At 48.0% G+C, this 12,174-nt stretch overlaps 1 protein-coding gene across 4 annotated transcripts in view; it reads right to left on the bottom strand.

The window, feature by feature from the left end:
• The window catches only part of SPAG5 (sperm associated antigen 5), a 97,180-nt gene that overhangs the window by 76,250 nt on the left and 8,756 nt on the right, over positions 1-12,174 (bottom strand). For all 4 annotated transcript variants that reach the window (XM_056559100.1, XM_056559096.1, XM_056559097.1 and 1 more), the window contains exons 4-5: positions 9,057-10,591; positions 7,848-8,031 (exon numbers count right to left, since the gene is read on the bottom strand). In XM_056559100.1, the coding sequence (XP_056415075.1) occupies positions 7,848-8,031; positions 9,057-10,591 (1,719 nt within the window). The remainder of the gene's footprint in view (positions 1-7,847; positions 8,032-9,056; positions 10,592-12,174) is intronic.

Below are 12,174 nucleotides of genomic sequence, written 5' to 3'. Positions count from 1 at the left end.
ACCTTTATAGAGGAGATTTAGCAAAACCTGTGCAGTTTCCCATAGCAATCAACCAGAATGCTTCTTTCATTTTTAAAGAGGCCTGGGAAAAATGAAAGAAGCAATCTGATTGGTTGCTATGGGCAACTGCACCACTCTCTCTAGACAGGTTTTGATAACTCTCCCCCTATATGTTTTTAATGAGATTTTTAAAAAAAATAGCCACTAGGTGTCTCTGTTCTGTTTCCTGCCACAAGACAAACATTTAGTTTGGTCTCCTTTTGGCCTGGAAGCCAAACTGTGGAAGCTCGTGCAGGGAATGGCGAGGCACAGCTCTTGCTGGAATCAGGGACGTCGCGCCTGCTGGGGAACGCCCACTTTCTCCTGCCGGGGAAATATAATCTGAGTTTGTTTAGAAAATATAGCTTGATGACAGGTACTCTAAGTGTAAACCCAGTCTTAAAGTGTTATTACTATATAGGGGTCATTTTGTGCAGATCCTATGATACCCCACTGCCCTATGGTAGTGAATATCATCTCTGTGCTGCTTTCACAATTTATCTGTTGAAGATCAAACACTTTCCAACCATGAAATGTTGCTATGGATGAAAGCTTCATACAGGATGGTGTATTAGTAGAATGCAAAGAGTCTACGCTATGTGACTAATGTTTTAGGAAAATCTTCCAGAGCTCCAGCATCTCAAACCATCCTATATGAGGAAGCTTCTGCCCCCAGAGATTCAGAGGCTACAGAACAATGACTAATGACGTTAACTCTTCCCTGTCTGATAGTTATCAGGATCCTAACCTCTTATCACTAGAAAAGCTTTCAAGATTACTAAAGAAATATTAAGATAGCTCAGTGGTAACTTCCCTAACTACATAACCTGTCCAACCCTCAGTCACAGGTTTGAGTCCTGACAGGGCCATCAAGCTTTTTACCCTTCCGAGGTCAATAAACTGATACAATAAAAAGGGACCTTTGTCTTGTTTCTAGACTAACTTGAGCTCCTTCAAATTTAAAAACCATTTATCCTTCAAGGTCTGCTTTCTTGTATTCATAAACCTCTACTAAGTGCATTAGTGGGATCATTCTTTAGCAGCAATTGACCCTTAACTAAATATTTTTTAAAACAAAGTTCTCTTGAGAACTTTAACCTCATTCACTCCTAAGGTGCCCTCCAACAATATTGATCACAATTGAATTACTGAGTTTGTTTCCTGATTTGCCTACTCAAGAGACTTCACTCTCCTGTGTGGCCAAAACCCTTAACAGTCAAACCATGAAGCTTTTATTGATACATAAATATCGCATTTAACAAAGTAACAAGAGTGGTCCATACACCAGAACGTAAAATACAGAGATACACATAAATAATACAGGCACAGGTTGGCATCCCTCGGGGAAGTGGGTTAAACCTAAGATAACTAATCAAATTCACAGGCAGACACCCTAACAGAGCTGTGTGGGCAAAACCCTTAAACGACAATTTGGAGCGCACCAAAGAGATATAAAAAAAGAGATGCTCTTGGGTTGTAAAAAAGGAGATTTTTTAACACTTACCGTAAAAGCTTTCTCAAAGGATCCATTGGGGGACATAGACCGTGGGTGTATGCTGCTGTCTCTAAGGAGGTGTGACACTATGGTAATAATAAAAGTCAGCTCCTCCCAGCAGGATATACCTGCCTTCAGGCTCTGAGCTAGTCAGTTTAAGTTCCAGAGTAATAGGAGGAGACCAATAGGTCAAAGAAAAACCTAAAACTGTCCGAGGACCATAAGAAAATACATAACTGAACACACCCTCGGACATGGAACCAAAAGGAAAAAAAAACAAAAAGGGCGGGAGCTGTGTCCCCCAATGGATCCTTCGAGAAAGAGATTTTACGGTAAGTGTTAAAAAATCTCCTTTTCTCTATCGGCTCCATTGGGGATCACAGACCGTGGGATGTACCAAAGCCGTCCCTTGGGTGGGCAGATAAGTATTCAGGCAGACGGCCGATCCACTGCCGCCTGCAACACTTTAAGACCCAGACTAGCATCAGACGATGCGAAAGTATGAACTCAGTAAAACCTCGAGAAAGTGTGCAAAGATGACCAGGTAGCCTCCTTGCAAATCTGCGAGGCGGAGGCTTTAGTCTGGAGAGCCCAGGATGCCCCAACGGAACGAGTGGAATGAGACACAACCCTGAAAGGAGGAATCTTCCCCTTACAGCGATAGGCTTCCGAAATGGCGGACCGAATCCACCGAGAAATGGTGGCCTTGGAAGCAGGTTGTCCCTTGCAACGACCTTCCGTAAGGACGAAAAAGGAATCACACTGACGAAACTAAGAAGTGATGGAGAGATAAGACCGAACAGCCCGAACTACATCCAGCTTGTGTAGTAAGCGCTCCTTAGGATCAGAAGGAGCCGGACAAAAAGACGGGAGGACAATGTCCTCATTGAGATGAAAAGCCGAGACCACCTTAGGTAAAAAGGAAGGACCTGGCCAGAAGATCCTGGTGGATCACCAGAAACGGAGAACGGCAGGAAAGAGCTGCCAGTTCACACACCCTCCGGATGGAGGTGATAGCCACAAGAAACGCCTCTTTCCAAGAAAGGAGGCGGAGAGACACCTCTTTCAAGGGGCTCAAAGGGTGCCCCCTGGAGGGCACTCAGAACCAAATTCAAGTCCCAAGGGGGAGAAGATGACCGATAAGGAGGAACAGCGTGCGCCACTCCTTGCAGGAAGGTCCGGACATGAGAATTAGAAGCCAGGGGTCGCTGGAAAAGAACAGTAAGGGCCGAAACCTGACCTTTAAGGGAACTGAGAGACAACCCCACTTCCAGCCCCGACTGCAAAAAAGAGAGAAGACGGGAAACTGAGAAGGTCACCGGGGAGAAGTCCTGAGCTTCACACCAACGAAAATAAGACCGCCAAGTACAATGGTAAATTATTGCGGAGGAGGGCTTACGAGCCATGAGCATGGTGTCAATGACTTGGGAAGAGAAACCGCGGGCCCTCAAAACCGCGGTCTCAACCGCTACACCGTCAAATGCAGCGACTGTAAATTGGGGTGGCAAAGTGGACCCTAAGAGAGTAGGTCCGGGCGGAGCGGAAGGCGCAGAGGAGCGTCGTCCAGGAGCCTGACTACGTCGGCGTACCACGACCTTCGGGGCCAATCTGGAGCTACCAGAATGGCGGAGACGCCCTCTGCCTTGAGCTTCCTCAGCACCCTGGGAAGGAAGGAAGGAAGGAGGGAACAGATAAGGTAGGGCGAACCCCGCACAAGGAATCACGATGGCGTCCACGGCCAGAGCCTGAGGGACTTGGAACACAAAAGGAAGGATCTTCGATTGTGCCGGGACGCGAAGAGGTCCACGTCCGGAATGCCCCAGAGTTCGCAGAGCTGCGCAAAGACCTCCGGATGAAGAGACCACTCGCCTGGGTCGGGAGAGGACCGATTGAGGAAGTCCGCTTCCCGTTGAGCACTCCTGGAATGTGAATCGCCGAAATGGCCGGAACTTTGTTCTCCGCCCAGGTGAGAATTTTGGTCACCTCGGCCATGGCTGCCGAGCTGCGAGTGCCACCCTGACAATTTATGTACGCCACGGCCGTGGCGTTGTCCGACTGAACGCGGACAGGACGGGACTGAAGACGGAACTCCCAAAGAAGACGACAAAGAAGAATCCCCCATAATTTCAATATGTTTATCGGGAGAAGAGTCTCCGGGGGAGACCAGAGTCCCTGAACCGTCCAATCCCTGAACACACTGCCCCAGCCTGACAGGCTGGCATCCGTTGTAACAACCTGCCAGTGAAGGGGAAGAAAGGGCCGCCCTTGGAGAAGAAGGGGTGAGCGGAGCCCCCAGAGCAGAGACTGACTGACCCTGCGAGGGAGAACAATCTGACGATCGAGGGACAGGGGAGACCTGTTCCATCGAGAGAGAATCACCTGTTGAAGGGGGTGGTAATGAAACTGGGCAAAGGGTACGGCCTCCATAGTTGCCACCATCCGACCCAGGACTTCCATACAAGTGCGGTTGGAGATTGATACCTGGGTCCAAAGGGAGCGGACCCCCGACCGGAGCACCAGACGTTTGTCCGGCAGAAGACAAATTCGGGTAAAGGCCGTGTCGAATCGAAGTCCCAGGAAGGTTAGAGACTGGGTAGGGCAGAGGACTGACTTGTCCCGATTGAGCATCCACCCGAAGCGAGTCAGAGTGTGGAGAGTGACGTCCAGATTCTCCAGAGTCTGGGCTCTGGTTGGAGCCTTGATGAGATGGTCGTCCAGATAGGGTATCACCGAGATCCCTCTCGACCGTAACAGGCCCATCACTGGCGCAAGGATCTTTGTAAAGACCCGAGGAGCCGTGGCTAGACCAAAGGGGAGGGCCACGAATTGAAAGTGCCCCTCCGGAACTGCAAAGCGGAGGTACCGATGATGGCCCGGAAATATTGGCACATGGAGGTAGGCATCCTTGATGTCCACCGATGAAAGAAACTCCCCTTGTTCCAGGGATGCCACCACCGAACGGAGGGATTCCATTCTGAAGTGTCGGATGAGAAGGTGACGGTTGAGACGCTTGAGGTCTAGGATTGGTCGCACAGAACCGTCCTTTTTGGGGACCACAAAAAGATTTCAATAGAAACCCCGAAAACATTCCCCTGGAGGAACGGGGACGATAACCCCCTGGAGAAGCAGAGACTGGAGAGCCGCTCGAAATTGCTTCGCCAGAGGAGGAGACCGGCAGGCCCGGGATCAAAAAAAGTGATCCCTCGGAAGGGAGGCGAATTCGTTCCGGTAACCGTTGGACACAACATCCCTGACCCAAAAGTCCTGAATGTGCGTAGTCCAGATGTCTCGGAACAACAAGAGACGACCTCCCACCCGAAAATAAACCGTGGGTGGGGGCCTCACTTCATGCAGAAGTGGGTTTGCGGTTGCCTGATTTGGGCGCAAAACGGCCGGACCGGTTGGAGTCCGACTTCCAAGACGGGCGTGCGCGGAACGAGGGAGCCTTCATATCCCGCGAGGGCGCCTGCCCGGACCCTTTACTGGGTCCAGAGGTCCGAAAGGAAAAGGACTTCCTCTGGGAAGTAGGGCGAGCCTTATTTTGAGGTAACAAGGAACTCTTACCTCCCGTTGCCTCAGATATAATCTCATCAAGGCGTTTGCCAAAAAGACGGCCACCCGTAAAAGGGAAGCTCAGTGAGAGACCTTTTGGAAGCGGCATCCGCATTCCAAGCTTTAAGCCACATAGAGCGGCGGAGAGCCGCTAGATGACCCACAGCAAAGGCAGAACAACGGGCTGACTGCATGGAACCTGTGCACAGAAAATCCCCAGCTTTAGCGCATTGGAGAGCCAGAGCAGATAGATCCTCTGGGGGGGGGATCCCGCTGAGATATCCTGATGGAGCTTTTGGCACCACTCCGACAGGGCCTTGGACACCCATATCGAGGCGAAGATGGGAAGAAGAGAAGAGCCAGCTGCTTCAGAAGCGAACTTCGCTAAAGATTCTATCTTCTTGCCTGCGGGATCCTTGAAGGCAGCGGCATCTGCCAGAGACAGTGTAGTCGCCTTAGAGATCCGGGAGATTGGTGGAACCACTGAGGGAGGGGAAACCACCTTAGCGACAAAGTCCTTGTCAAATGGATAACGTTCTTGAATTGACTTGATTCCCGGCAACCTCTTGTCTGGATGTTTCCATGCGGATTCCAGAATGTCGTCAAAGTCAGAGCTGAACCTTTGAGGAGCTGGCTTAGCACGATGAAAGGACACTCCTGGATTGACATCCGAAGATCCTGGGTCCTCCAAGTTAAAAGTGTCTCTTATGGCTATCACCAATGAGTTCACTGTTGCAATTGAGTCTGAGCGGTCCTCTGAGTCAGATGCCAGCTCGGAAGCCTCTTCCACCAGTTCACCAGGGGAATGTGAATGAGTAGAGGCAGTCCTGGAGGGGGGGTGACCCAGAAGATAGGGGGGGGGGGGGGGGGGGATTGGCGGGACCCACTAGGTGAACGCTCACGTCTATCAGAAGACTCAATGGAACTTTCTCCCCCTGGTCTGTGTCCCCTGTCAGCTGCAGTGAGGAGAACTCGCTCCGTGCAGCCAGAGAGACTGAACAGGCCAGCCAATAGGGAGGGAGGGGCGTGCCTGAAGCAAGGCACACAGTAACAGACCCCTTCATATAGAAAATCGTGCCCACGGCACTGATTGGTCGCTGCTTCACGCCTCTGAGAGCTCCCAGCCCAGTGGGCGGAGCTATAGCCGGCCGAAGAAGAACTGTCATGGCGCCCGCTCCTTGTGCCGAGAGCATCTGCCTAGCCGTATATGCGCTTGGGGGAATAGAGGGGGCGGCCAAAACGCCGGCAGAGGCTGCCGGCGAAAGTGAAAGTAAGCCGTCGCTGAAGGGCCCGGCTCGTAGCAGCACCGCGGCTGTCAGCCGCAATAAGGCGCAGTAAGCATATCGAAGGTAAGCCGGCGCTGTGAGCGCCCGGCCTGGAGCAGCGCCGCGGCTGACAGCCGCAAATAAGGCGCTGTAGTAGTTGCACCAACACACACACACCCACCACATAATAAAGTGCCCCATACTATATGCCCCATAAAGTAAGGTGCCTTATAAGATATGACCCCTCAGGTGCCACTGCTCCCCCAGCATAAATATAATCAAGCCCCATAAATTAAGGTGGGCCAAAACAGGGGCTCTCCAAAGGTTTTCGAGTCCGTACCTATGGAGAAGAAAAGGGGGGGGGGGATACTTATCTCAGTCAGACGAACTTACCTAATGGAGTCTTCAGTGAAGTCTTCAGTCAGCTTTTGTCCCTGCATCACGCCTGGCTGCTATGCGCGAGCGAGGCGAGCAGAGAAATAGGGGGACCCGGACCCATGAGGTACCATCCAGATACTGACGGTTGGCGAGGGGGGGGGGGTGAACAGCGCATATACGCAATGTCTGTGCCCCCTTACTCGCAATGGGGAAACAGGGAACCGGAGTCCCTGAGCCCCCACCTGAAAACGGAAAAGAAAAGGGATAGAAAACTAACACGTCCCTATACTAGGAAAATAAAAAATCAGAAGACCTGGTCTGGAAAATCCAGACCATGTCCACCTCCTTCAGACACTAAGCTTAAACTGACTAGCTCAGAGCCTGAAGGCAGTTATATCCTGCTGGGAGGAGCTAACTTTTTTTATTACCATAGTGTCACACCTCCTTAGAGACAGCAGCATACACCCACTGTCTGTGTCCCCCAATGGAGCCGATAGAGAAATATCTAAGCTGCTTATTAATATGACTAAGGGAGAACATTATAATTTGATGGACACAAGCTGGGTTACAAGCACCGCAATTTATGAGAGATAACTCATCCACCGAAGCGTCTGCCTGATGGGCAGGAAAGAAACTTATCCCTACTGACCAGACTTGTAGAACACCCCATCGGTTTAAGTCTCACACATTTTGGGAAGTACTACAGGCTGGATACTGGAAAGTCCAGAAAACCAGCCTTCAGTAGAGTGGTACTGAAGTCTACGGTGCAACACCACCCCACCTGTTAAATCCCTATTGTTTTAAGACCTAAAGAAAAGTAAACAAACACTCTTTCCTTTAGTCCAAAGCAGCAGCACATGTTGCTCGACCCCCCCCCCCCCCAATATAACTGTTATACAGCAGACCGTGAGGATTGAAGTAGTTAGAAGTAGACAGTGAGGCTATGGAGTAGTAGGTGTTATATAGATTTTGCAATTACATTGTTAATCAATATCATCTGTCCTATGATTGCATGAAGACAATCTTCCCCATTGTGTCTGCTGCCTTGGACTAAAGGAAATAGCGTTTACACTTTCCTGCCCCTATATGCCCCCATGGGTGGTTTTTCTGGTCCTTACCGTACTGGTGTATGTGACACTTGTCTGTGTGGAGCATTCCCTCTGCTCAGATGGTTTAGAAGAAACATTACTTTGTTGCCATCCTTGTAACTGCCGAGAAAGCACTTCAACTACAATTAATGTGCCTTCCAGCCGATCCATCAGCTCATCCCGAGATGCGTTGTGTAAGGCCTCCCTGGAGAAGCTGGAAGATGAAAGGGACACATCTAAACACTCCATGTTTATCATAAACTGTGGTCTCAAATATTTCCTTATCTAAAGCTCTGAATATTGAATTTATGTCTGCAAAATTTCTAAGTAACTGGGTTGTATAATATATCTATTAAAGGAGTACTCCGAAAATAAACTTATCACCTATCCACAGGATAGGGGATCGTGGGGGGGTCCGAACACTGGGGCCCCCGTGATCTCCTGTGGATAGGGGATAAGTAAATTTTCTAGTTTTTTTTTGTCCGAGATCTCTTTTAAAAGCTCATAGGCACAAATCTCTGCCCATTAAAACTAAACTAGACAGACTGGTTGAAAACCTGGGTGACAAGTATTAATCCAGGAGTCTTTAATGTTTCTCTCTATCAGAAATAGCACCACTCCTATCCAAAGGCTGCATCTGAATACTACAGCTCTGCCCTACTTACTTGCAATACTAGACCCAGAAAAGTGTGGCAGTGGTAGAAAGCAGCCATTTCTTCCCAATTGCATACAACTCTATTGAGAGTCTGATGCTGGCAAATTACACAGTGTTCCTCACGCTGTGATGTCCACCATTTGCATCTATGTCCTCAGGATCAGCTGAGTTGGAATATAGATGCTGCTAGTGACTTCCCAGGCCATGCTTGACTCAAATAGTGGAAGCACCCAGCTACAGAAGGTACTCAGTACAAGCAAAATCCTCTTCATCCCATGAAGCATTAAAAGGAGTCATCCAGATTAGAAAAACTGAGCTGTCCTCCAACAGCTGCAATACCACATACCTGCTCACAACAGGGGTGGTGGTGTTTTTGGAAGAATTCAGCTTTGTTTTTCTATTCCTGTGTAACCACTTAAGCCAGCGAAACACATTCTATGGCTTATAATAAAGCATATCTTAGGGCTGCTCCACTGTTTGCCAGGTCCTTTTTGTATGGGTACGTGCTTCAATGATTTGTATATAGAGATTTGTACATTTTCCCTCATTTCTTATACATGAGCACTAATACACATCTTACTTACTTCCATAGAACCGAATCTGTCTCAGAGGCATTATCCTTTGCACTTTTCCCTCCCTTCACTATAAAGTCCCCAGAAGTGTTCATGCTTTTGTTCAGAAGCATTATAGGTGTAGTCCAGGTCACTCCCTCAGAGGTTGATACCGGAGTCATTGAAGTGCCGGCTTCATGAGCAGAGACAAACATCCTTGGAGTAATATTTTTAAAAATTCCTTTGCTTAATAATGGAATCTCGTGAACCTTTGAATTAATCGGCATTATTGGAGTTGGGCAGCATTCAGTGAATGGGGTATTCTTCATGACATTCTGGTCAATGCTGGGGTTAGACTGACACAACTTATCTATATCAGAGATGGGAGAAAACCTCTGTGTGTCAGTTATCGGGGTGTAATGACCTTCTGCTTGAACAAGAGCTGTGGTCTCCCCATCAATGGGTGTACAGCATTGGTTTGCACGTGTCCCTGAAGAATAATGCTTTAATGTAAATGAAGATCTCTCAGGATCATGTAAAGTCAGTTCTTTAAAAACAGAGTCTTCAAGATGTAAAGTGTCAGTAAAAGACCTTTCAGAATTATTAAGAAAAATAGGGTCAAATATTTCTGGTGAACCGCTGAGCAGTTGTATTTCCTTAATGTCACCCATCACGGAGCCTAAGGGAGATAAAGCCAACGTCTCTACTTGTGGAAAACCCTTAATGTCACCTTCATCATCAGCAGGCTCATTTTGGTAGTAATCTTCATTATCTTTTATAGATAAGGTCCAATTTTCAATGATCCCAGTTACTTCAGACAGCACATCTATTACTGGAAAAGAGCTTTGTTCCGAGTCCCCCTCAAGACGAGGATCTACTTCAAAGTTGACATTTGCAGACATAACATTTGGCTCAGATACGACCTCAACACCATCAAGCTCCCCACCAGCTAACAGCAGATCTTCTAAGTGACTGTCATTTCTCATCAAAGGGAAGACTATTTCATGCTTGGGACTGTGCAAAGTAATATTGTCTTCACAATTTGATTCAGGATTTTCTAATAATACATTATCAGGTTCTGTATTTTGTTTGAGAGGTCCTTCAGGTGTCAGAACAGCAGGTGCATCAGCACAACTATAAGGCTCATCAAGCTTTGCCATTTGGCATGTATCATCTTCCAATATAGTACTTGTCTGTAACTCTTGAAGCTCACAAGTTGTAATGGTGGGAGGTAAGTTCATCAATTTATAACACTCTCTGAGAAGACCATCAGCAACTTTATTTACTTGTCGTCTATAACTATCCTCACTGCTTGCTGTCTGGCTTTTAAACATATCTATAGGCTGTGACAATAAGTTAACATCAAGCGACTCATGAGATTGATTACAGTTTTCAGGACCTGCAGGCAAAGGGTTTGAGTCACATGACACGACTTTCTCCAAATGAGAACAAGAAGTTAGATGCTTTGAAGTGTTGGCTTCAATTCTTGATCTTTCTGTTAAACTATTATTGCAGCAAGGGTCAATCCAAACACTGACTGGGGTTCCAAAGCTGACTCTTGTCGACTCCTATGAAATAAAATAGTTTTTATTTTAATAAAAAAAATAAAAATACAAAAGAATATCATGACCAAACCCCCTCCGTCTCCCAAAACAAATGGGAAGAAGCACTCTGCTCCAGGGGAATTCCTTTAAACCCATACATTACATGCTTTGCTTTTTAAACGGGTACTCCGATGGTCAACATGTTTTTCCGTACTTGACTTATCCGTACTGATTTATATTCTTGTTGTTTAGCTTACTCTATTTCCATTCTTTGTTGTCTTTTTATCCCCAACTTTGTTTTCCTATATATTTGCTTCTATATCCTGTTTCTTGCTGTGCTGAAAACTACAAATCCCAGCATGCCACATGCCTTGCTGGTTTGGGGCGGCTCCTTTTTTTGTTTGTTTGTTCCACCCTTTACCCACCCTACTATTTTCCTGGGTCAGCCCCCTTATACACAGCACACTAATATGATCAGCCCTGGTTGGGATACACTGGCCTACACACACAAAAGGGACTACAACTCCCAGCACGTGTCATTCAGGAGTCTTCAGTCTGTTGTATAACACCAGCATGCTGCCTCTGTAGTCTCCTGGGAATTGTAGTTCACCACACCTCTGTAGGGCATACACCAGTGTTTCCAAACCAGGGTGCATTCAGGTGTTGCAAAACTACTACTACCAGCATGCCCGGACAGCCAAAAGCTGTCCGGGCATGCCGGGAGTTGTAGTTTTGATACAGCTGAAGACACCCTGGTTGGGAAACAATGCACTTTGTAATATACTGAATAGGCTGGGCCAGTGTTTCCCAATCAGTGTGCCTCCAGCTGTTGCAAAACTACAACTCCCATCATGCCCAAAGACTGACAGGAAATGCTGGGAGTTGTAGTTTTACAACAGCTGGAGGCACACTGGTGTAACATGATGTGTATGCTGAATAGGCTAGGACAGTGTTTCCCAACCAGTGTGCCTCCAACTGTTGCAAAACTACAACTCCCAGCATGCCCAAAGTCTGTCCAGGCATGCTGGGAGTTGTAGTTTTGCAACAGCTGGAGGCACACTGGTTTGGAAACACTAGCACACACACACAACAGGGACTACAACTCCCAGCATGTGTCACTCAGGAGTCCCGTCCCCCCCCCTTCACACATAGAAATCATTCCCAGTCTGAGATTTATTCCCATGCAGTCTATACATCCCCAGCCTGTGCACTTTGTTATCCCTTCACATAAATCTTCTCTGTCTTCTTTCACTGCAGACCTGCGTCCTCAGAAGACAGAGCAGGGGAGGGGAGATGAGGAGCTGTGTACATCCCCTCTCTCTCTCTCTCCCTGCTCTAGCTTCTTTCTCTCATGTAGATCTGCGTCCTCCAGGAGGAGGAGATGAGGGGGAGGGGAGATGTGGAGCTGTGTACATCCCCTCTCTCTCTCCCCCTGCTCTGGATACTTTCTCTCATGCAGATCTGCGTCCTCCAGGAGGAGGAGATGAGGGGGAGGGGAGATGTGGAGCTGTGTATGTCCTCTCTCTCCCCCTGCTCTGGATTCTTTCTCTCATGCACACCTGCGTCCTCCAGGAGGTGGAGATGAGGGGGCGTGGCTTATCTCTCTC

This window comes from Hyla sarda, chromosome 2, assembly GCF_029499605.1.
Source record: "Hyla sarda isolate aHylSar1 chromosome 2, aHylSar1.hap1, whole genome shotgun sequence".
NCBI lineage: Eukaryota > Metazoa > Chordata > Amphibia > Anura > Hylidae > Hyla > Hyla sarda.
The sequence above is the reverse complement of the archived record's forward strand: the minus strand, read 5'-3'. Positions and strand labels throughout refer to the sequence as shown.